The 25,573-nt window shown below is 45.2% G+C and overlaps 1 protein-coding gene and 1 pseudogene across 2 annotated transcripts; one reads left to right on the forward strand and one right to left on the reverse strand.

The window, feature by feature from the left end:
- The first annotated feature begins 1,029 nt into the window (after positions 1 to 1,029).
- On the forward strand, positions 1,030 to 1,845 carry LOC309967680 (RNA-binding protein 7-like; annotated as a pseudogene). The gene has a single exon. The product of its transcript is annotated as an RNA-binding protein 7-like (transcript).
- A 5,027-nt stretch (positions 1,846 to 6,872) lies between these two features.
- Positions 6,873 to 24,310, reverse strand: CD83 (CD83 molecule; the record flags this gene model as incomplete). Its single annotated transcript, XM_082847359.1, has 5 exons — positions 6,873 to 8,137; positions 9,510 to 9,616; positions 11,739 to 11,949; positions 24,066 to 24,181; positions 24,274 to 24,310. The coding sequence occupies 5 exons, from the start codon at positions 24,308 to 24,310 to the stop codon at positions 8,009 to 8,011; spliced, it is 600 nt and encodes a 199-aa protein (XP_082703485.1). The 3' UTR covers positions 6,873 to 8,008.
- Between the last annotated feature and the right edge of the window lie 1,263 nt (positions 24,311 to 25,573).

Below are 25,573 nucleotides of genomic sequence, written 5' to 3' on the forward strand. Positions count from 1 at the left end.
TGGAAACAGTGATACACAGCCATCTCGCAGGGCTGTGGGGCAATTTAATTAATGTTTATAAAGCACTCTGAGGTCTTCAGATGAAAACTGCTGTGTAAGTGCAAAATTATTATTAGTTCTCAGCCCCCTGTCCCTTGACTTCTGACATGGGCTTTTGTTGTTCCTGAATGGGAGCTGTTTATGGTCTGTCCAGCTGGCTCTTTCGGGCACATAGGCAAGTACATACACATTTGCAGAATTTTTTTCCCTTTGAGAAAAGCATTCCAACTCTGTGGGATGTCTTGAAGCTTTTCAAGGTCTGAATGTCTCCCTACTTGTCTCTACTGAGTACTGTAATCTACAGGAGTAGATTGTAAACAGGCTACTTTGGAAAAGAGTTAGAGGGAAAAACGGTCAATTTGAAGAAATGGCCCCTCTTATAATGAAGACTAAAATAATATCTCCTTCTCATGCAGAATCTAAATGAATCACTAAGTGAGCTCTGTCTCCCTTGCCCAGAGGGATTCTGTACGGGTTTATGCATTGAAAGGAGGAAAGAATAGAAGATTTGCTTTCAGTGCCCAAGTTTCGCTTCCTTCCTTCACTCTAACTTCTCAGGAACCATGGAAACCAATACACCCCACCTAGATGATGTTTTTCTGCTAGTCTTTGTTGCCTAACTGTGCACTTGCCTGAGATCCCTTGGGGAGAATGAAATAAAGAAGTGGAATCGAAAAAAAAGATATGTCTGCAAGTGAAATGCCTTGTCTCTGAAGGACAGAATGGGGCTCGAGTGTAATTCATCAACCTCTGGGGCAACAAACAATGTCATAAGGCACCATTTTCCTTTTCTCTAAAACATATTCATACTCATCCCGTGATACCCACACACAATCCATTAGGATCCCTTCAAGGTATCTTTTGGATTATCTTAACGCTTGGTTAGCAGGGTCTGTTAGTCAACTGCTGGAAGATTTTATTTTTAAAAATCACTAAGGAGCAATTAGTTAACATTAATCAGTTGGACAAAAGTATAAAGGTACAGGACCAATGAAAGATGCAAACGCGCTTTCCCTTTCGTTTTCCGGCCTGGGTAGGGCCCGGCCCAATGGCCATCCCTGCTTTCCTGGGACAAGCGGGACGGTCCGTCCCGGCACCCAACAGGCTGGGCCAGTAATAAAAGTGAAAATTCCAAAACATAAGATGGTAAACCAAAGCAGTTTGCGTTTGTGAATTTCAAACGTGAAGTTATCTGTTCCTTATGCCATGAATCTGCTTAACGGAATCAAACTTTTTGGAAGGCCCATCAAACTTCAGTTTAGATCAGGAAGCAGCCATGCCTCACAGGAGGTCAGTTTGTCATATTCCCAGCATCATGTTGGAAGTTCAAGCCCTACTTCCACATCTCCTAGCAGGTACGAAAGGACAGTGGATAACATGACTCCATCAACACCGATAATTCAAAGATCTTTTTCTTCTTCAGAAAATTTTCAGAGACAAGCAGTGATGAACAGCGCTTTGAGACAGATGTCCTATGGAGGGAAATTTGGTTCTCCACATCTGGATCAATCAGGATTTTCCCCATCAGCTCAGTCACATAATCATACTTTTAACCAATCTTCAACCTCCCAGTGGGGCCAAGATACACCATTATCACAGCGAAAAGTCAGACAGAATTCTCATCCTACGTAGTGGATAGACATAGCCGTGAACAGTATCACACTGATCATGGGTCCGACCATCATTACAGAGGAAGCAGAGATGATTTCTTCTATGAAGAGAGAAATCACTTCTGGCTGGAGCCATGACTATGATAACAGAAGAGACAGTGGTAGCGATGGAAATTGGCGCTCATCTCGACACTAAGAAGTTTTAAAAGGATGTTTTCATAGGGTCATTCTAGGCCCTTTTGTTGTTTCTGGGAATGTTTTCTTAAAAAAACTCTATAGAGCAGCTTTACAAGTTGCCACATTTCTTTATAAAATTTTTAAAACCTAATTGCAGTCCAATACAGAAATGAGAAAAATTGTGGTTCTAGTTTTATTACATAAATAACATTTCACCTCAGAGTTTTAAGAAGAGGAAAGGGTTTTATGCTAAAGAAATTGCCACAATTCCTAATCATTTTAGACAATTGAGGAAGGGATGTATTTTACGGATTACTTGTATTATGAAGCAAATATTTTAATTATCTGTTATCTTTTTGTATTGCAAGAAATTTCTTGTTAGGGAACCAGATTTTTGGTGTATATAATGGAAAACATTCAAGTTGATAGTCTGAAATAACTCAGTATTTTGTTAATAAATGAGAAAATGTAAATTCAGTAATTCAATTTACTAACATTTGAGAAAACCTTTTGGTCAAGTTTGGGGATTAATCATATTATTTAACTTCTTAGAGAACTTAAGTGTAAGTTCTATGACATGATCTTGAGTTTTACTGTAAGTAAGCATACAAGTATACATCTGCACACGCTATTTCATTATAAAATTTTAGAATTTGCTCATTAAATCATGTTCGATGTATGACTGAAGTCACTCAGGAAGTTAAATATCTCTAAATGTATTTTTTTTACAGTAAAAATACAGTGTTAATGTAAATCTTTTTCTGGAAGAACAAAAATGTAAATGCATAGTGAGATAAAATAGTAAAATATTTTACTGGAAGTATTCTTTTTTTGGGAAAAAAAGGTTCACGAAACCTTTAGGTGCTGCCTCCATCACTCAAATTTCTAAAATTTTAACATTTTCAAAGTCCAAGGACACATTTTATTATGGAGATTGTACAGGTTTTTTTGTTTGTTTGTTTGAACATTTGAAAGAATTTAGTCTAAAACACTTTGATTTAAACATTTTAAAGTCTTGGGGCTTCCCCGGTGGCACAGTGGCTAAGAATCCACCTGCCAGTGCAGGGGACACAGGTTCGAGCCCTGGTCTGGGAAGATCCCACATGCCGCGGAGCAACTAGGCCCGTGAGCCACAACTACTGAGCCTGCGCATCTGGAGCCTGTGCTCCGCAACAAGAGAGGCCGCGAGAGCGAGAGGCCCGCGCACCGCGATGAAGAGTGGCCCCCGCTTGCCACAACTAGAGAAAGCCCTCGCACAGAAACGAAGACCCAACACAGCAAAAATAAATAAATTAATTAATAAACTCCTACCCCCACCATCTTCTAAAAAAAAAAAAATTTAAATCTTGTTTAACAAAACTTTTATGTATCAATATGCCGTTTCCCTTTCATTGTAGAACTTGTTTATAAAAATTCATTCCTTGAAAAATCTGGATCCTTTTCAATATTAACTACAACATTTGTACTATGTTGCTTTTTAATATATTGACAACAAAACAAAACAAAAACAAACAAAAGAGATGCAAACGTTTGCTACATCACTGTAAACACAGGAAAACTAAACCAAAAGAGCACAGATGTTTCCTCAGTCAGCCAATCGCCGATCAAATGTGATATCAAGTTATCTACAGGGAAAACAAGGAATATTCTGCTGGGACAGGGAAGTTGAGGCAGGACTGGGAGTAAGGATGTATAAAACCAGGTTTAATCATGTAACGTCTATGACTGTCCTCTTATAATTATTCAGAGCCCTCTTAGCTATTGCGACAGCTGTGACACATGGGAACCTTTTCTGTGGTCTAAGATGATTATGTTCTGTAAGTTATGTAGACGTCAAGATGGAAGGGGTTTTTCTTTCTTTCCATTCCGTTATTTAAAGAAAGGAAAGGAGAACTAAGTAAAAAAAAAATCAGATACATAGATAGATGATACATAGATAGATAGATAGATAGATATGCAGATAAGGGGAGAGAGATATCAGCTAGGATCATAAGAAAACCCAAGACTGAAAATTGAGAAGACAACATGTAGAAACCAGCTTGTTTCCATCCCTCCTTTTCTCTTCCATTGATGCTCTGCTTCTTTGGGCTTCCATCAGCCTCTTGGATGGCCTTCCTGCTTCCTGTCTCCTCCAGCTCTTTCATTTCATCCTTCACTTTATTTTCCTGGTTATTGTCCTAGAAATGGATCTAATTCTATGGCTCCGCAACTCAGAATCCTTCCATACTGCCCCGCTGTGCAAATTCTCTACAGTACCTTGTCCATCTTCCATCATCGCCTCCTTCCTGCTTGGTCGGGGCTGTGGGTGCCCTATGCCTACAGAAACTCTCATACAATCCTCTGTTCAAGTGCGCTCTCTACCGTTTTACCTTAGAGATCGTGCCTCTGCCGTTCCCACCACCCCTGACCATTACTACCACTCAAAATCCTGCTTATCTCTCAAGTCCAAGTTCAAATGGAATTAGTTCTGTAAATCCTTCTAAGGTGCTCCTAGATGAATGGGAACACTAGTCCTTCTTCTGTGTTCCCACTATTTTTGAATAATTCCCTAATGTCAAGTAAAACGAGTAGCTGTGCATATGGCTCTGAGCTCATTTCTCCTTCCACTAGATTATAAGCTCCTTGAAAGGAAGGTCCGTACCTTGCTTTTTTTGAGTATTACACAGAGCGCCCGAGTGAATGCTCAGCAAATAACCTGAGGCTTAATTTCATCCATTCAACCCACACACAGAGATTGCAAAAAGGCAGGTGGTAGAATTTTAATTTCTTATGCAATTTAAAGTTGAAAATTAGAAAAGAAACCCATCTGGTCTTGAAAAGATAACAAATAGCAATAATAGTCTGTGATCAAAGAACTGATTAATTGTTATCTTCCCAACCAGTTAGATCAACTCTGGGTCTCAGACAATCAGTTGAAAAACGATGAGAGACAATCGTTGTTGAATTAATCAAATAGCTCCTAAGATTTTTAGGCCTTTGGGTATTTTATATAGGAAAGATGGAGAACTAAACGATTTACCAGGTAATGCAGCCAAATAAAGCTGCCAGTGAGGAAAGAGTCTGGGAACCAGACTGAATTTTTCTGAGACTCCCAATCTTACTGTGCGGTGGGGTCGAACATGAGTCTCAAGGACTCTCTGTGTCCAGAGGCTGCTGTGCGATCTCTTCTCCTGCAACCCCAGCAAACTATCAGGCTCTGTTGGGTTCTGTGAGGCTCAGTATTTTCTATGATGAAATCTGCTAAGAATTACTATGAAAACAAAACCCACAGGCCTTCTTTTGGGAGAACGTGGAGCTAATATTCATGTCCGTGTTTGTATCTTGGGACATCCCAAGGTGAAATTATTATAACCGTAGATCTAATTCCATAGACAAAGCAGAGCTCTGAAAACAAAGCTCTCCCTGCCAACAGAGACAAAGAATAAATATGGTCCATAATCATCGACCTCCTCCGAAATACCTTGAGAGGCTTCAATGACGGCAGTGGAAAAGCAGCTCACTGTCCTTGATGAATTCTGCCCTTCCCACCCTGACCCTTCGCTCTCTCTCTCACCTGTTTCTCTTACGCGCGCACACACACACACACACACACGCACGCACACACACCTTTTCTTATACCAAAGACTAAGTAAGAATGTTGAGTCTACCTGATCTCAAATTTCCATCATTTTTTTTAGTTTAAATCAATCCTAACTGGTGAAGGGCACCCCCCTCCCTGGCCTCTCAGGTACTATAATTCTAATGACCATGAAGCACTTAGTTTCATCTTGTATTAATCCTCTGAAAGCAACATGACTCTCCCGCCAAGTCAATTCTGTTTTTAACAAAAGCACTTTGTCAAATATTCACTGTCCTTTTGCCACTTTCTCTGCTGCCCTTTTCTCCTTTTTTGTTCTCAGGTTAATCTTGTTCTGATGTTACTATTTGCCAGATACTGGGCTAGGCTCTTAGATATATTATCTCATTGAATCCTCACACAGGCCTAAGAAGCAGATACTATTTTTATTCTTATTCTGAAGTACCGCCAGCTGTGGCTTAGAGAGGTGAATCCCCTGTCCAAGGTGGTAAAACTTCTAAGTGGTGAAGCTGGGCGTCAAACCAGCTAAAAAGTCTTGAGTTCTTCGTTACCGTGCCAACGGTCTCGCCAGCATTTTTGGTAAAGCATTTGAGGATGGAGTTGATTCCACTGAAAGGGAATCTATAGCTTTTACAGACATATTACGGGCATTCATCTTCACAAAGAGTCATTTTCCAAAGTGGATTCACCCATAATGCTTTTATAACTATTACAACCACCAACCACTTGCACTAGATTGTTCTTACCATTGGGGGAGGGGAGGTAATGGAACTATTTGAGAATTTTGAGTGAAACCCCGTGAATCCCAGGTACAGAGCCCCTGACTCTACACATCCTTCTGAAGTAGAAACCGTCCTCCTTTCCATCCCTCCCGCCTATGGTCACGCATGTGGTCAAGCTGATCAGGTACTGCCTGGTGGCAAGGCAACTCGAGGATGGATTTGGGAGCATCTTTGGGAAGAAGGGGACGCCGTTTCACAGACGTCTACCTGCCATAAATGCCCCCCCACACACACACTCAGAGGAAGGACTCGGCCATGCTTTCAATTCTCGAATTTCATCTTGGGTCTGGTTCTCAAACTAGTTCACAGACATACCAGCACTCATCTCAAAGTCTTACGAGTAGTTTTAAATATAAAAGAGGAAAACACTCCCTCTTCACATGCATACATTTAATACCATGAAAGCTATGACAAAGAGGCAAAAACGCTAAACTTGGCATCCCTTTTGCTCCCTAATATTAGCATGGGCAATATTCTCTTCGGAAAATAAGTAGGGAAAGGGCAAGTCTGATAAGAGAAACCCGACAATTGCCAGAATGTCAATGGGACATCTGAGAACTCCCTTCTCCCCGTGGCCTGGTGGCCCCTAAGTGTCCGCATCTTGGAGTACTTTTGGCCGGTGCTTCAAGAACAGACCACTGAACTGGCCTCACTTCCCCAAAGGAATTCATACAGAAGACTATGGGAAAGTGTCCTTTGTAGCCTTCTTTGTTTGGAACGATGGAAAACATAAAAAATGAAAAGCATTTTCTCATGCCCAGAACACCACTGCAGTAATAAGGATAGCGACCCAAAGGAGTCTGGAATTTTGATAGTGCTTTATACTCTTTCAAAGAATTTTCACATACGTTTTTTTCAATCAACTCATACATCAACCTTTTGGTTTACAACTGAGAAAGTAGAAACCATCAGGATCTTGTCCAAGATCAGACAGCTAAGTAGTGGGACAACTGGGGCCAGCATCCAGTTTGCACAGTTGGTCCAGCATTTTCATCAGGTCCCTAAATAGCTCTCCCTCCTATTGTCACAGTTTCCCACTTCTTCTCACCCTCCATATACAGGTTGCTTGTCAGTTAACAACGATATCTAACTGAAGATACAGATTTCAAAAGGAGAAGCAGCACAAATCCTTCTTTGACAAGGATACACAGATATAAAAATAATTGTGACATTCTTCTCTATTGCTTCTTTATGGATGCCTTTCCCAGATAAAAAGGCCCTGTTGGGGACAGTTCATCGACCTGTTATTTCTGCGTACACATCATACTCCTTGGTAATAGCAGGGCCTTCATGCCGGGAAACTATTTGCTAAATATTTCCCTCTGTCTCTCAGCTTAGCCTGTCACTTTCTCCCAGACATAAAACATCTGGGCTTAGACAAGAAAACACAGCAAATTCAGAGATGTTTTCCAGATGTGGAAGAGGACAGCTGCCCTCAAGGGTCTACACAGGGCCAACTCCAGGCACTCATATATCCCAAGGTCCTTTTCCAACTGCATCTCACCATAGCTTTTCTAAGACTGAAAAAAAACCTGTCCAAGAGGTTGACCAGATAGCTGAATAAAACGCTAAGAAGGTCATAAAGAAGCAGCACTGAAAAGCACCCTGTAGGCGGCCCCGTGCTTTGTGGTCATGTCACAATTTTCAAGGCCCCGCTCACAAAACGTGGGGTGGGATCCACTTCTGGATGTTTCAGTCAAGTGAAGGGCTTCACAGGAAGGACGGTGCGTTCAGTGTGGGGCCCAGGCTTCTCCTGTTCGGTGTGATGTGGACGCACACCACGGAGCCTTCAACCTTGGAAAAACAGTCTGCAGAAACCCTGCTCACACCAGTTCTGTCTTGTGAAGAGTCACTGGCTCCAAACGCTTATCTGGGGAGGTAACTGGGAGAAAAGCATGTTCCACAGCAGGTTTAAGAAAGTCTGGAAAAATACTCTGCTGTCGTGCAAACTTCTGAAAAATAAAATCAAAGAGATACGTTGAGAAGTGAGTAATTGGAAAAATGCTTCAGCTGTCACCTGGATTTAAACTCCATTCATTAGGAGCTGACTGGACAGCTCATGTGGGAGCCCTCGTGATGCGGGCTACGTCGCTCACTCTACAGTGGGCTTGTGCTATTTCGCCGGTATCTCCAAACCTCAACCAGGAGTTACAGACTGGGGCCATTTCCAGACCCTAACACTAGGATTTCCTGCATGGAAAATCAGTGCCCAAAGAAACAGGCATTTGCCAACAAAAAGCTAGAGTCACTCATTTTAAAAATTTACTGCCAGGTAATGCTAATTATCTTCTTATATGCAAATAACTCTAAAGACCAAGCTGTAAGTTCCCTGGGGGAAGGACATAGTTCTTATGCATTTTTACATGCCCCCCAGTGCCTAGCATAATGCCTTATACAGTGGGCGCTCAGTGGAGTCTTCTGATGGACTGACGTTTAAAACAGCAACCAGAGAGATGACTGTTAGGCCAGCGGCAAGCAAGTGAACAGATGGGGCCAGTGAGTGACTAGAACCAGCGCTGGAATAGCTCCTGGGTGACTGATGTCCTGGTCCCCAAATGGCCAGCACTTCCTGATATGCTGAGACATATGGGACAGATCACTTCCTAGTGGGTCAGGCCCAGAGCTGGCCCTGCTCCCCTACGACCACTGTCAACCCAGGTGACCAGCCACGCACAAACAGGCTTGGGGGGCAGGGAGGAGTCTAAGCTGGAGTCTGCAACCAGTAGGTCAAGGGCATGTCAAGGACGCCCAAGTACTGGCCAGCAGTCCTCTACCCCAGGCCACACCCTGTGTACCTCTGGCTTCTCAGGATTCATTCTTAAAAAGTGATATCTAAAATAGCAGCCAGAAGTACCAAAAAAAAAAAAGTGGTGGAAGTACCAAATTATAAGAGGGAATCTCTAAGAGAAAAGAGCTCAAGGGCCAACCAAGGAGATGGATCCAACAGCAGGGTGGCCGGGGTTGCTCACCTGCCTGCAGAAAGAACCGCACGTCGCCCGGATGGTGGACGGGCAGGGTCCAACTTTCTCCCACCGTATCTACAAGGCCCGCTGGTCCCTTAGGAGGATCCCTTGGCATTTCACAAACTTCCACCGCTGTCTTACTTCAGTTTCTCCTCACAAGGCTCTGCGTGGAGCCGCCAGACGGAAAACAAGCTGGGAGCTTCCCAGAGAGATTCTCACAGTCTGGGGGCCTCTGTAAGGCCAGGGTTCTGCGAATAGGTCTCTTGCCATTATGAAATGACTCACACTGTCTACAAAACGCATTCGATTGGTAACCCAGGTGATCTTTTAATAATGAGAGATGTTTAAGAAAGATACTTACGCAAGTGAAAATGATGAGTGTCACGTAGAAAATGACCAGAGCCAACAGCAGGACAACCTCAGCTCTGTATTTCTTAAAAGTCTCTTCTTTGCGTCCCTTAGAGCATCCTTGAAAAAGAAATACGTAAAATATGAAGCCGTTGAACAGGGCTCTTCTACCAGGATGCAAAAGCTAAGAATGTTTTGTTCTGGCTTATTAAAGTCCTACTGGTCTCCCCTTCTTACCCTCACGTCTGTACCATGGGAAGGACATCGGTAATGACGGTGGCGGCCACAGCCGGCGCTCACACTCACCCTGTGCCTGGCTCCATGCAAAGGGGCTGACATCCAGCATCTCACTGAACCTTCAGGGGCAGGTCTGAGTACCCCAGTTTACAGAAGAAGGAGCCAAGGCTCAGAGAGACTGAGGGATTAAGGCAGGTGGCAGAGCTGCCCTGCTATTACGGAACATGTCGATGTGCCTTTGTAGACCTGTTAAAGCCCCTCCACCAAGGCTGACAGCCAACGGGGGCTACAGGCCAGCTCCCTGGGGGCTGCTAAAGGCTGTGGCCTCAGCCCCGGGAAGGGGGCAAGTGCAGGAGGAGGGAGGCCTTCAGCCCAGAAGCGGACAAGGCCGGGACAGCCTCTCCCCACTCAAGCACGACATCCAATGTGCAGCAAGCTTGCCCAGGGAGCCGGCTTGAGGACTGGGGCAGGAGAAGACGGAGTGAGGGTGACAGGAGGGGCTTCCGCCCTCAGGGCCACGGATGGGCCTCCAGACAGCTGCCGACCCCTGAAACTGGATTCAGGATTTTATGCAATGGTCTGGGGATGGATTCTCACAGAGGCCTGGGACCCCAGAAGAGAAGGGCTGAGAGCCACTGATGGTTCTAACATTTAACGAGCATTCAGTACGCCCACCTCAGGCACCAGACTGAGCATTTCAGTGCAACATCTCATTCAACCTTCACCACAAGCCTGTTTTGTAGATAATATCAATATTATATTATCCCCATTTTAAAGATGAGAAAGCCAAGGCTCAGAGGTTTCCCCAAGGTAAGATGCTAATGAGCAGCTGAGCTAATATTTGAACCAGATCCAAGTGGCTCTAGTCTGACCACTCAACTTGAAGGCAGCACTGCCTTCGCAGAGGACGGAAAAGCAAGCCAGCTTTTCCCTATTCCTTTCCTCTCTGCTCCCCGCAGGACACGCCCGCCCTCTCTGCCCTTCCTGCCAGGCTGCTCCCATTTCTCATTCATGCGAACGACACTCACTGAGGGAGCGTACCACGGCAGGTACGGCAGATGCCATGAAGACAAACGAAGCAGCGTAAAGGGCTAGAGATTGAGAAGGGTATAGGGTATGTGTGTGTGTTTGTATGTGTGTGTGTGTGTGTGTGTGTGTGTGTGTGTGCATAAGACAGTGAACCAAATCCAAACGCTGACCCCTAAGCAGTGATTGCGTTCTTGCGAGCGTGGGAATATTATCTCGAGTCAGATTCCTTTCCGCTTCTCCGTGGCAGGAGAGAGTAGCCATTGTACAAAGTCAGGGCCTCTGCAACAACATGTTCGTCATTTCAAGCCCCAGCCACTAACAAGAGTTGGGCCAAAGTCAAATGCAAGGCGTATTTTAAGCTACATAAATAAAAGTTAGGGAAAAAAGTCCAAGGAGATAATCCTTGTCTTTATACTTGATTCCTGGTCTTACTGCATAGAGCAAATATGTGCCTTCTGTCACGGGAACGCTATTTTCTTGCTGTACCCTTTTTCTTTGGCTTGAGTTGAGGTATTGGGACATTCAATTGCTGTAAAGTGGGAGAGGAATGCTGTTCTCATGTGAAAAAGGTGGAAACATGAAGCAGCTCCCTTAGGCCAGGTTAGAAAGCCCCCAATATACACAGTTATCTGATCTATTCGGGAGACTACCCAGTTTCTCTGTCTTCCAAAAATTAGACTTGGAAACTTCCTATTGGCTCCGAAGGACTCTTACATGAGTAAGAGTTGTTTGACTTAGTCGCCTGACTACCTTTGGCATCCACCCCAGTCAGGCTGGGGTAGATCTGTCCTTATTAAAAAGAAAGTAGAGAAAGTTATGACATCCTTGCAGTAGGATTTAGCTTTCAGCCACAGATATTATCCAAAGCTTCTGAATTACAGGGTAAACTTGGATTGAGGGGATCAAGTTTAGGACCTACATAAAGAAAGTGCCCTGCATACTGTAAGAAGAAAACAGATGCCGCAGATCACCTCACCTGTCACTTGCAAGATCATGGTGCCACTGAGGTTTCTCTGCCCTTCTGGATCCACCAGAGTGCACCTGTAGGTCCCCGAGTTGCAGCTGGTAGTGTTTTGGATCCTCAGGGAATACAGCCTTTCCCTGGGGGCCTCTGAAGAGGCCCTCTGCTGATAGTACTGCAGGTCTTCCTGGGGCACCTCCATCCTCTCTGCACTGCCATTTGTGAGCTGTTAAGAAAGAATCATATACAGACTCAGAGACATAGAGGACAGACTTGTGGTTCCCAAGGGGGAGGTGGGTGGGTGAGGGATGGATTGGGAGTTCGTGATGAGCAGATGCAAACTAGTATATATAGGATGGATAAACAACAAGGTCCTACTATATAGAGCAGGGAACTATATTTAATATCCTGTGATAAACCATAATGGAAAAAATATGAAAAAGAATATATATATATGTATAACTGAATCACTTTTGCTGTACAGTAGAAATTAACACGACATCGTAAATCAACTATACTTCAATAAAATAAATTTAAAAAATAAGAATCAAACCACGTCATGCTCTACTGCCAGAACCTACAAGCACTGGGCCTCCATGTCAAGGTTATACCTCTTGTTTTCATAAAATCCATCCTCAGCTAATTGTTTTAAAACAAGATACTGTGTGTGTGTGTGATGTCTGGGGGAGGAGGAGAGAATCTAGGAGAATTCTTGAAGGCTCCACCTTTTTTAGAATAAGATCAGGACTGCATTTTACGATTCTCTGTATCCCTACATGAAGGAGAGAGTGTCCCTATGGACGATAACCGTGTGTCACTGACGACTGTGTAATGACGCATATGAATCACACTGAATCACACTCTCTTGCTGGTTGTTCTCTGTTCAATGTTCTCTTGTTTTCGTCAGATACCAACTCACCCACTGACTGATTCTTATTTTTGTAGCCCGGCCTTTTATTTGGAAACGTTTCTAAATCTGTTAAGGTCATTGCCAAACAACTCAACAGAAAACACAGAGATGCAGATGAGCAATGCCTCTCATGAAGTCACCCTGTTCTTCAGAGACTGCGTACCTGTGGGGTCATCTGTGACGCTGCAGGACGTACCACGCTCACGCCTCCGCTAAGGCAGGAAGACAGCTGACAGCAGCGCCACGTGGAGATTTTATGTGTCAGGTCACTTGGTAGTAATATCAAGATATACATGGAAGGGCAATTACGGCTTAAATCATTGTACCCAGGATGGACCAGCCCAGCTGGGGTAGATGCCAAATTTAGCCAAACTAACTGGCTGGTTTTCTTTCCCTGAACAGTCTTTGCAATTAAACTGGTGGGGTCTTTCCATCATCTCCTACTTCCACGATTAAGCACGCATCACGTTCACCATCAATTCCCTTCTTCCCCAGATATATTTTTAATTTGTCTAGTTAACTTGCTCGTTGATCCTCCACTGACATGTTTTAAAGCTTCTAAAACTCATTTACATAAACAGTAAAGCCAATCACCGTTTTCAGTGTGCAAGGGCAGCCCCGAGCCCTTTGCTGGGTGGCTGGGGAACAGCAGGGAGCCTGGGATTCAGTGGCATTCCTTCCCTGTCCCCAGCGTAGTGGCCGCACCAAAGGGACCCCTTAGGAAAAGACACCGCAGTCAGACACTGCTGCTGTCTTTGCCTGCACCTGCCGCTGTTTAATCTCCTGTACTGGGAGCACCCTACAACTCCTCTCCTACTTTTCAAAAGGCAATCAGCCCAGGGAATAAATAACCAAGGAATGGGGGGAACACCCAGCGAGGCAGAGGCAGCCCAGGACAGAAGACATACATGCACATACACACACACACCCTCCTTGGTTTCTGCTTCATGTATTAAGTCGGGGAATGCACCTTGAGGTCCACGGAAAGCTCAGATTCCAGCTTCCACGGCTCGGGCTCCTATGGGCATTCCTGTGGAGTGGCCTGCAGAGACATCTGGTGGCTGATTTATCGCTCCTGCAAGAAACCCTGCTTCATTCACTCCTAGCACTGGGCTGAGACTAATAGCTTTTCTCAGGTGAGGTCTACGAACGTAAATCCCATTTCCTGACAGTCCTTGTGCTGAAAGGTTCCTTCCAAAATAATCAAGACTGGGGCATTTAGGTGTTCAAAAACAGAGCAAGAAAACAAGCAAACAAAAAAAGGAGGTGTGGTCAAGGAACCTCAGGCGTTCAACTGATTTTAGAACACGTCTGAGTTAGACCAGTTTTCCCCTTTTCCAGTCTGATTAAACCAAAAATTGCAGCCTCATCACGTGACTGCACCTCTCCCCTCCTCTGCTGCCTGGCAGAAGTGCTCCCTCTGACCAGAGCGTTTGATGGGTCAGGTGCCCAGGACCATCCTGGGCCAACCGCTTCCAAGACTCCCTCCCCCACCTCCCCCCCCAGGGCCACTTTGAACTAATTAACTCAGCTTAATCTCTGCAGTCCCCACGATGCTGTCTCAATCTGCTTTTCTTTTCTAAATTAACCTCCAAATGTGTTCAACTCAGATGTCTTTCCAATAGATTTCATTGGAATTGAGTTTTGTAGAAATTCCTGCATCCCAAAAGATGGAAACTTGTCTGCAACAATCATTCTGGGATTTTCTACCTCAGATTTTCTCCTTAGGGCGGTCTTCTCTCCTATCCAGTGACCCCTCTCTCAACTCAAAAAGACCTATCTGAAAGTCAAGATCAAAAAAAACAAACAAAAACAAAACACCGAGAACCCCTCTGGAGCTGGTGGAAATATAAACTATTGTGTTTTATTTACATAAAGATGGCCCCTTTATCACGCTGGCTGCTGGGAACTGCTGAAGCAAGTACGTGGCGGTGATCAGAACTGACTGGCAGTGGCCTTCTGCTTATTTGCAGAAGAGAATTCATTTTAAAAATCAGCAGTAACAACAAAAAGTAGTTTATGTGATGGTCAGATTTCCACGGGTCTCTGAAAAGAACCTCCAGAGAGGTTATTTTACAATGGCAAAGCCAAGGCAGGGTGAAATCATAAGAATGAAAGTAAGAGGTAGGGGAAAGTCAAAACGAAGAACCCCAAAGCAGCCTGCAGAATTCTGATTTACTGAACCACCACAGCCATCAGCGGGATCGTGGCAAAATGTCTCAGCTCTCACGGGGTCATCTTCCAATGGCCCCTTCCTGAAAGACCCAGAGAACTGAGAGAAGTACTGGCTTAACCTGGGACCTCTGGCCAAAGTGATGAACAGCTCTCTGTGCCCGATAACTACCTGTAACAAAAGGAACCTTCTGTAACTTCACACAGTGCTCATGGAAATAGTTCAGAACCTTCCTTCTAGCTTCAAGCTGCAGGTATGTACATAGCCTATTCCCCCTTCCTCCTGCCTACAGCCGCAAAAATAGTTGTAGTTTCCATGTTAACGTCACACGCTCAAGGTGCGAGTGCAGCGCTAGCAGTACCAAGAGACTTTATGCAAAAGTTCACCTCGTCTTCAGCACCGCGGCCAAGCAGCCCTCACCCTGCAGTATCGGGGGAGTGAGCCGTGGCCCAAGCAGCACTGTTCAAGAACCGAAGGAATGTCAGGGGGAGGAACATGGAATGACAGCAAATGGGCCAGCCTCAACTTCGCCTGGTTTTATGAATTCTCATAAACATTCGAGCTGGCTCAAAATAAACCACTGGCAAGAATGACTCTCAACATTCCAAATCTAAAAGTGTTTCATTGCCTCTCTGCAAAAGCATTTGAGGAAATAGTCATTTATAACAAAAGGAACCCGCAGATTCATTCACAGCCGAGTGTAACTCACAGGAACTATTTGACGCACGCTTTGCGACGCTCATATTGCAGAGGGCTACACCACAGCACACTGTGGGCAAATTAATTCCTCAAAACACGCATCCAAATTATGTTTTTAAAGCCCACATTCCATGCATTAACTCTTATGCTGACAAATTTTATCTTTCTGATTGAATTAGAAAAGGCAAAATATAAGACATCTCATTTTCAGTAAAGCCTACGGACTTTTGTCTCAAGGCCTCCAATTTGACTAAATAATTTAAATACCATATTCCTTCTCTAAGATGGAGATCTGACCTTAAGGAAACCACAAGCCCTAAATTAAGATAAATTCTCTTTAATTTGCCGAATACTAAACCAAGCAAATACAAGTAGTAATTTTAAACGCATGTGAATTGTTTTTTTAATGGTGGATAAATTTGAACTAGAAAGAAATCAAATAAATATCTAAATATTGCTGAAATTGAACCTATATTTCAGTCAAATCCCTACTGTGAAAAGGGATTTTTTTAGAAGTTTACATAATTTTATCCACATATATGCTAACTTCCTAGATTACCATCTTTGGATATAAGAAGACAACAGCTCCATTCCTATTGCAAAGAATTTTGATTCCACAGCCTTGAAATCCAAATTTATCATGCGTGAGATCTGTTAGGAATGTGATAGGAAAGTAAAAGAAAAGGGAAGAGATTTTTTTGAGGAGAAAAATGTGTGCATATATATATGCATATAAATATTTAATCTAACAATTTAATTAAACATATTTAAAGGAATGGATGTTAGTATTTAAAGGTGGTATGAAATTAATCTGATATATTCCAATCACATCGAACATCTTTTTTTTATTGCATTTCCCATGCACTAACATTCATGTACCTTGGTTTCCAACTCAATTAAAGTGCCAATATAATCCCCATTCATCATAAAAACAGCTCTTTATAACATGCAAAATAGTTTGGCTCAGAGGTTGATGTCATAATGGGGGTAGAATGTATAAGCATTAACATCGTATTTTTCTAAGTGTAGTTTTATTGGAAAAATGATTTTCCACTTTGAAGTTTACTGGGTCTAACAGACAGAGCTGGATTTATGGCTGTTAACAGAGTTATGAGGATGACAGAGGCAACGTAATTAAGAGCACAGGCTTTGGTGTTGGACAGACGTGGAAACAAACCCCAGCCCCACCATGGCTAGCTCTGCTCTTGGCGAAGGGCCTGGAGCTCTCAGGCTTCGTTTGCTCCCCTGAGATGGGGGAGGGTAACTATACCTCCCAAAGTTGGTGTGAATATATCTGTGATGAGGTAGGTGGGTACTGTAGCATAGTGTCAATCACACAGAAAGCGCTAAAAATGTTACCACTAAGTTCCAAACAGTTCCCTGCATGTAGGAAATATTCAAAAAGTATTTATTTAATGAATGAGTGAATTTTAGAAACAATGAGGAAGACACAAGGGCACTAGCTCTGGAATCAGAAGACCTGGAGTCAAGCATCAGGTAGCTGGGTGGCTTTACCTCTGACTTGGATTTGCTCGTCTGTAACTACCTTACTTCCCTCATGGGGTTATTTTAAGCATCAAATGAGAAAACACATAACAGTGCTTCATAATCGGTAATGTTGGTAACAGGAATTGTTGTTGTATCCAGTAGCTTTCTACTCCGCCCACCCATTCAGTCATTCCTTCCAGCTGATACTTCCAGTCTCCTCCGGCAAAGCTGTTCTAGAAGTCCCAATCTCTGCTCTAGGGAGAAAGTTTTTCTGCCCACAAGGTCTCCAAAATAACCACAACATTAGGAATTTCTAAGCCACCATCATAACGTGGAAAATACGCTTTGGAACTGGGCTTTGAAGGCAACGTTGGGCCACTCACTGTTCATGCCAACCGTCCTTCTTCCATTAGTTTCTTGGGGGTCCTGCTGGACCGGGAGGGGCAGCCTTACGGGCTCTGAGTTCACGTCCTTCAGAGGGCACTACATCTGGTTCTAGAAAAGGCACACTTGACTCTGGCCTGACCTCCGTGACCAGAGGGAATGGTTCTGATGGATCCGTGACCCAATCAAAGCCACTTAAGTATAACCTGACATTGTTGAGATGGAAGAGACACAGTCTTTTGCTTTGCACTTGATCTCGGGAGGACAGACAAGTCTCCAGTTACCGGCTACTATCTCACTGCCACGTGGAGGCTGATAATAAAACCAACACGAAGGAAGGAAAAGTTGAGAGACAGAAAGTCACCGAACCCTGAGGATATTCACGAACCTCCAAATTTAGCCTTACCGCAAACTGAGTGGCTTAAGACAACAGAAACTTATTCTCTTACAGTCCTGGAGGCCAAAGGTCGGATATCAAGGTGCTGGCAGGGCCGTGCTCTCTCTAGGGGAGAATCTGTTTCACGCCTCGCTCCTGGCTTCTGGTGTTGCTGGAGAGTGGCATTCCTTGGCCTGTAGACACATCACTTCAGTCTCTGCCTTCACCTTCACGTGGTGTTCTCCCTGTGCATCTGTCTCTGTGTTTCTGTTTTCTTATAAGGACACCCGTCATTGGATTCAGGGCCACCCTAATCAAGTATGGCCTCACTTTAACTTGGTTACATCTGCAAAGATCCTGTTTCCAAATAAGGTCGCACTCACAAATACCAGGGATTAGGACTGAGACATAACTTTTTTGTGGGACACTATTTAACCCACGACATCAGGCATAACTGAAGTAGGCACTATATTTTGATTTTTAAAAATTATTTATTTCAACCACATGAGCCAATATATTCCCTTTTCTTTAAGCTAGTTTTGATTGGATTACAAGCCTTCACAACAGGAAGATTCCTAATTGATAGGAGCACCTCGCCCCACTCCAGAAATAAACGTGGCACACGCGGGGCTGTCTCCACGTGGCTCCAACCTCAAGGCCAGTCCTGCTTGTCACTCAGGCTCACATGCCCCCCACTGCTCGGTGAAAGAGACACCAGGGTGTGACTGGACTCAGGTCCTTTGTTCTCCAGAACTGACCCAGTGAGTCAGGTCCTAGGTGAACATGAATTGTCTACGGCAATGAGCATCTATCTTTTCCCATAGGTTTTCCCCATCTGGACCAATAATCCTAGACAACTACCAGTTCTTCTGGAATCTATCTTCTCTTGGACAATTGGGACAAGAACGTGCAGTAGACTAGCTGGTGCTTCACAAAAAGAGCAAGTGATAGTCACAAGCCTTGGGCTCTTACTTCTATACCTACCTAACTACATGACACACACAGAAATTTTACCCAAGTACACCCCAGTGCAAAAACAAAAATTAAAAATATGCTTCAGGTGTAAAGAGTCTTAGGGAAGTACTTTAGTTCGGCTCTGGTTTGAGCTAGCACTGTTGGCAGAAAATCTGAGGTTATCCCAAGAGTAGCCAGGAAGGACTTATGGAAACAGTTTCAGATGGAGGAACCCTCTTTCTAGGTAATGTATCTCTTTATAGTCCTGCCCTTCATAAAACCTTCCCTGATGTCACTGAGACCTTCTTCTAACTTCCTCTTCTTTGTGTAGTGACATAACCAAGTACAGAACTAACATACTCGGTCCTCATGTGACTCGGGTTCCCCCTTTTATTTATGGAAAACAAGTGTTGGCAGTTTTTTCTCTTTAACTCTCAGCTGCCCTTTTCCTCCCTACCCTCTTCCAAGCTGAAAGATTTTTAGCAACTTTGCTGTGTCTCATCGTTGTCCAAAAATCTCAGCGCTCCATCATTCTCCTCTGGTGGGGACGACTTCTAGAGCCTGGCCCACTCCTCCCTAGAACCACGTGGACAACAGGACTGGTGACCAAGAGAGAAGGGGAGGTAACCCCCAGGAATGTGCTGCAGCCTCCCTGAGTTACCCCGACGGCAGCTTCACTGCAGTGAAAGACTAAAGCTTCCCTCTGAGATTCATCTTCCGGGATGAATTATAGTCTGTCTTTCACCACAAGAAATACGCTTTTCCTCTGACATAGTTTGCACGATATTATCCTCTTTGCTCAAAAACTTTCAAAGGCTCCTTGCTGCCGAAAGGACCAAGTTCAAGCCCTTATAATTCAGCAGTCGGGGGTGTTCACAGTCTGTTCCCAGCCTGCTTGCTGGCAGTACCTCTCAGTCCTCTGTGGTATGATTCTCCCTTCCAGGTCATTAGTTTCCCCTCAGTCCCCCCAAATGCGTGTGGATTCATGTGTGCACGCCCTTGACAGTCCTCTGGCACAAGGTCCATCCTGGTCTTAGGATGGCTATTGCCAGGCGCAGGGCTTGGCACACGTTCGGGACATAGAAATATTTACGAACTGAGGAAAATGTAAATACGGGAGACATCTGAAAATTCACTTTTTGCCTTTCATAGTCTGACCTAAAGGTTATTCAATCAGGTCAAGTCGTATAGGTGCCAGTGGGGATGGTATGATTTTTCTTTGACGCTCACACAGGCACTGTTTTCGCATTTCCATGTTTCGGCGCTTCTGTATTTAATGTAGAAATGTTTCCTTTTTCTCCTAAAACATCTCAAATCTATCTTAAAACACACGTCACTCTAGAATCAGGTGAGTGCAGGGAGCGGCATGCATTGTCTCCTTTGTGGGTCCATCAGGGTTGGTGGCTGTACAGATGCCATCTGCCCGGGCCATTCATCAACCCTAGCCCCTCCGAAGGCTCCTCCTTAGCACTCCTCGCTTTGGGGCTCATTGTCACACAAGATGCTAGAGACAAAAAAACAGGACTCCACTGAATAGGAGATTAGCAACATACATGGAGGACAGCTCATAACAGATCAAGGACAGGCAATGTCCGTGCAGCGACTGTCCTGGAACTTTAGAAGTAGCTTCATGCGAGCCCAAGAATCTGCTCTCCTTTAGTCCCCAGGAGAGCCCATGACCTGCCACAGCTGCATCTCTCCTAAATATTGTAAAGTTCAAGTCTGATCTATTCTCTGAAATCGTGGTCTCACTTCCCCTTTCTCCCTTCCTTTGGAAATCATCTAGAAAGGGCACTTGTCTCGTGACGCACCTCTGTCCTCACCCCCGTGGTGTCACTCAGAGATGACACTATATGTCCTCTTTCATTATGCCTCAACCTAGGGTGCTGGGGCTCCCAGCACAATACAAGACGGTGCTACGTCGCCCTCGTAAGTAACCACTCATTACGAGCAGTGGCGAACTTCAACCACGCCTGAACACTCCATTCATCCAGTGTCATCCTCCCCTTCCAGACCTAGTGCAGCCTCATTAAAGAGAGTGTGAACCCGCTCCGCATGCAGCACAGACGTAGCTCTTTAAGGGATGTCCTTACTCCTGGCAGACATGGGACTGGGCTATGACCCTCTTGAGCTAGAATCTAACCCAAGGTCACAGCCACGTTCTTCTACTTTGGTAGAAGAGTGATGGACCAATGTCTCTGCCTCAGAATAGCTCAAAATCCCTCCCTCAACAACCACAGTCTATTCCCAATCCTAAGAGCTAAACTGAATAGATATATACCGCATTAACTTTTCTATTTCTTCCCAATCATTCACTCTGCCTTCAAAGGTACAATACGGGAAGGGATGAGAGGAGGCCCCGTTCTTGGATCCCAGTTGGGAAGACATCAGTCCACAGGAAAGAAGAGTTGGGCTAACAGGAATTGGGCTATCTCTGCCTACTCCTGGCTCTACCTTTGACCCCTGGGCATGTCTATATTACACCCCCCGCCCAGTCCCCTGTCACTGTACCTTTGAAACAGAGAGAATAAAATGGACACTGTTCCCAACTCACCCTCATGTTGCAAACACTAAATGGATGCCATCTGCTCCGAGCCTTTTGGTAAAAGGCACATGATAAGAAACACATGGTTTACATGGGTCCTTTTGTTAATCGTAAGTAATCAGTGCCAACTGGACAGTGGCAGGATGCTCTGTGGTGCCAGAGAACTGAGTGGTAAATGGATTTTTAAATTGTGAGTCGTTATAACTGTAATTGTGATATGCAGAAGGCCTGCAAGAATGCGATTCAATCTGGTGGACGGCGAAACCCCACACTCCAAGGGACTCTCTGCTTACTTGATCCGCAAGCAGCCTACAACTGTGCAAAGTGGTTTTACAAACCACCCTACTGATGATCCAGCTAGGCTGGCTGTGGTCACCAGGCGTAAATTCCTCACTTCATAGCTACCTCTCCGCATCACTGAAACATTTTACAAGAAAGTTGTGGGCGGAAATGACAAGATAATCTTCTGTAAAATGAAGAATTTCAGCGTTTCACCACTGGCCTTATTTCCAGTACACTCTAACCATTTTTGTTGTGCAAGCACAATCGATGCAGAAGTATAATTACTGGGCTGGAAAATAACAAACATCTACAGAATACGCTGAGATCTGTTCAAAAGTACTTGAAAAATAAAGCATATCACTTTCAAGGTATCTGGTTAGTTTTCTGGCATAGCATAGCTCTCCCATCCACCATGACTCAATCACAGTTTCCTCCTTAAAAAAAATAACTAGGGTATGAGTTTTCAATGACCCTATTCCACGGACCAACAGAAAAAAAGAGAATGCCAAGAGACTATTGTCTTTTTCTCTTAACAGAGCTTTGAGAGACCTTCAGGGTCTTTAAAGCTTGCAAGAACTGTGTTCAACAAACAAGCACATACATTATAGAGTTACATCATCAGCTGACATCCAAGGAAAAGTCAAAGGTTAATCACTCTGGTTTACTGCATCATTCCAAATGACCTCGCGCAAGATTTAACTTGACAACTGTTTGAACTTTACAGTCTGAAATTTCATCTACTTGTTTCATGAGTACTTTGTAATTACTCCCCTGGGGATATTAATATTGTTTTCCCTTTTAATTGCTCTCTGAAAGGGATAGTGGTTTCATGTTTTTCCCCTCCTTTTAGATAACCAAGTCCCTGCCTGGCTAGCCCAAAGACACTTTCATTTTCTTTAAGTAATTAACGGAGAAAACAGAAATAACAAAATAGACCTCTAAGAACCTAGGCTGTGGAGCCAGACTGCTTGGTTCAAATCCCACCTCCAGCGATTAGCCCGCTGTGTAACAGTGAGCAGATTATTTCACTCCCTAAGGCTCAGTTTCCTCATCTGTAAAGCAGGAACAGTAACAGTATTGACCTCTTAAGTCCATTGGAAGGATTGGAACAGCTGATGTACATAGATATTTACCTCAGAGCTTGGCAGATGGTGAGTACTCAAATAATATTGGTTTTACAATAGTTTTATTTACATACTATTGTTTTTACAAGGGAACAATTTTGGAATTGCTGTGTTCTCTGATCCTACAGTGAATAAGGTGGAAATGAAGTAGGAATAATAACAAACCTACTTTCACACACAATGCAGCGTCCCGAGGCCCCAGCACCGTTTCCGCTGTGCATAATCATAAAGGGTCTGCCTGAATTCACTGGGCACCTTCAAAATTAGCAGGGCAAACGCTGGGTGCCGTGCAGGATACACAAAAGCAGTGGCGCAGCACTGTCCCCAGGGAACTGACAATCTGGTTAGGAGACACACACACACACACAAAGAGGTTAACGGTCCTATGCTGCCTTGTTAAATGGCTAGATACTTGTGCAGGTTCTTACAGCATCTTTTATGGCGGGCAGAAGAAAACCCAGCATTTTGTGGAAAGCTACAAACGCACAGAGATTTCCTGCAAGGTAAGATGACAAATCAGTGAGCTCCGCAGAGTAAGGCTGGGATATCACAGTCATGGTGCTTCAGCCAGAGGTGCCACTGTGGCAGTAACCTCATTAAAGGCAGGGAGCATCGGCAGCAAAAAAAAAAAAAAAAAAAACAGTGACAGCAAACAGTGGCTGCTTGGGTTTCCAGTGCCACCAGAACCACAATCTTAGAATCTGCAAAGGTTCCAGTTCAGAGGAAACCTTAAAAAAGCCTCAGTCTGACTCAATTCTCTTACAGTAGGGACAGTGACACTGTTCTTACATGCGGGGAAGCCTCTGTGCACCATCACAGACGCCCCCCTTGCTGGACCTCTCAGGACGGCCAGAGGGAGGAGGCCAAGGGTACCCCAGAACGGGGATGACAGATAACTACCACCTAAGAAACAAGCCTATCACTTCTCTCTGGCACTCCTTCCACTCAAGTTGCCCCCTTCCCGCCTCCCCAAATGTATGAGCACCACCGTCACGAAACACCAGAAATCAGAAATCCGGGAGACCTTCCTCCCGTCCAATGGCAAATCTGCACTAGCTGCTTTCTCCCTGGCCTGCTGTCCATAACCACAGGTGGCCTCTGGAATTAATCCAAACAAGAGGTTCTCTGCCCTCCACAACGCCTTATTTGGATCATTCATCTCAGGGCCACCTTTAGAGGCAAGAAGATTGAGGTCCCTGGCGGAACTAAATCTAAGTCGGCCTGTACCTGGATGCGGCTGGGCTTGGAGCGGTGATGGGAGAGGCGTGTGGGAAGACCGTGTACCGAGTTCAGCTATGGGAGATGCCCCCGAACCCGAGGCATAGTGGGTCGCCAGCCCAAGGAAGGTGGTTGCCCGGTCTGCAATTAAACCACCCAACCCTAACTCGCCTGCCGCGCCGCGCTTACCTTGGCCCAGAAAACCGCGTAGCGGACCTGCGGGTCCCAGGGGGCAGTGCAGGGCAAGTCCACATCCTCCGAACAGGCCACCTTCACCTCCCGCGCCGCGGGCACCAGGCTGCAGGCTGCAAGAGGGAGAGAGAGCGGCGTGAGCAAGCGAGAAAAGGGGGTGTCCCGGGGAGGCGGGCGGGGGGCGCCGGGCGTCCGCGGGCCCTACCGCAGCTCAGAAGCAGGAGCTGAAGGCCGCGCGACATCGCTGGGGACTGCCGGCGTGGGGCCCCGGAGCTGCCTCTTGTACCCTCACGCACCGGGACTGCCCCGGGCGGCAGTCCCGGGGGATCCCCGCGGGCGGCGGAAGCGGCGGCGCGCCTCCCCCGCCTCCGCCACCCGGGGCGCCCCGGGCCCGCCCCCGCTGCCCCGGCCCCGCCCCCGCGCTCGGCCCCGCCCCCGCGCCCCAAGCCCGCGTCGCTGCTGCTGCCGCTGCTGCTGCTGCCGCTGCCGCTGCAGCTGCTGCCGCTGCTGCTGCTGCCGCCGCCCAGCCGCGGCAACAGCAATCTCCGAGGAAAGCACCGCGCCCGCGGCTTGGCAAACCGCGCGCGCACGCCAGACACCTTCCCGCTGACCCTCCAAACAGAGCCGGGAGCCAGGCCAGCCGAGGCTGTTAGGTCTTTTGCACGGAAGCGAAACAAGGTTCCGAGAGGAGGAGCAGCTCTCCCGATCGCCCAGCTGCCAGTGGTGACATCACAGTGAACCCAAGGACTCGCCTTTCTCCAGGTTCTGTGATCATCAGACTAGGTTTCCCAAGGAACCCGGCTAATCCGTCATACTTGGCCCCCGGCCTTCTGGCGTTGTCCGTCCATATCATGCAGCCTGTTTAAATTATTTCAACAAAGAAGAACATCTCCTATTAAAACGAAGGTCACACACACACACACACACACACACACACACACACACACACAGAAAATGTATGAAAAAGATTTTTTTTAATCCAGAAGAAAATAAAATTGCCTCTAACCATCCCGAAGTAACCCCTGGTAACATTCTGGTGTCTTTGCTTCAGTGCATAGATACTGCACGTGCTGTTTTGTAATCTACTTCATATTAGCTTAATATTTTGCAAGATCTTCCACATCATTAAAAAGAATCAAGAGCATCATTTTGATGGTTACATAATATTCCGTCCTACAGTTGTACCATAAATTAGAACCTATTAGTGTTGGACATGTTTAGTCTAGGGTTAGTAGTCTAGATAATGTTAGTATGAGTTATTTCTTTTACTATTATTAAATTACAAACAACGCTGTCATTGTTATGATGAACTTCTGTGTAGATAAAGTTTTGCTCTAATATAGCGTATTTTCTTAGAATAAATACCTAGAGGACATTGTACCAGGTCAAAGGGAATTTACGATTTTATTAACTGTTGGCAAAACAACCTCCACAGAGGTGTCCTCAAACTACATTCCCACCTGCAGTGCATGAACATGCCTCTCTCCCAACACTCTTGGCAACGC

Source organism: Leucopleurus acutus (genome assembly GCF_964270905.1).
Source record: "Leucopleurus acutus genome assembly, chromosome: 10".
In the NCBI taxonomy this organism is placed as follows: domain Eukaryota; kingdom Metazoa; phylum Chordata; class Mammalia; order Artiodactyla; family Delphinidae; genus Leucopleurus; species Leucopleurus acutus.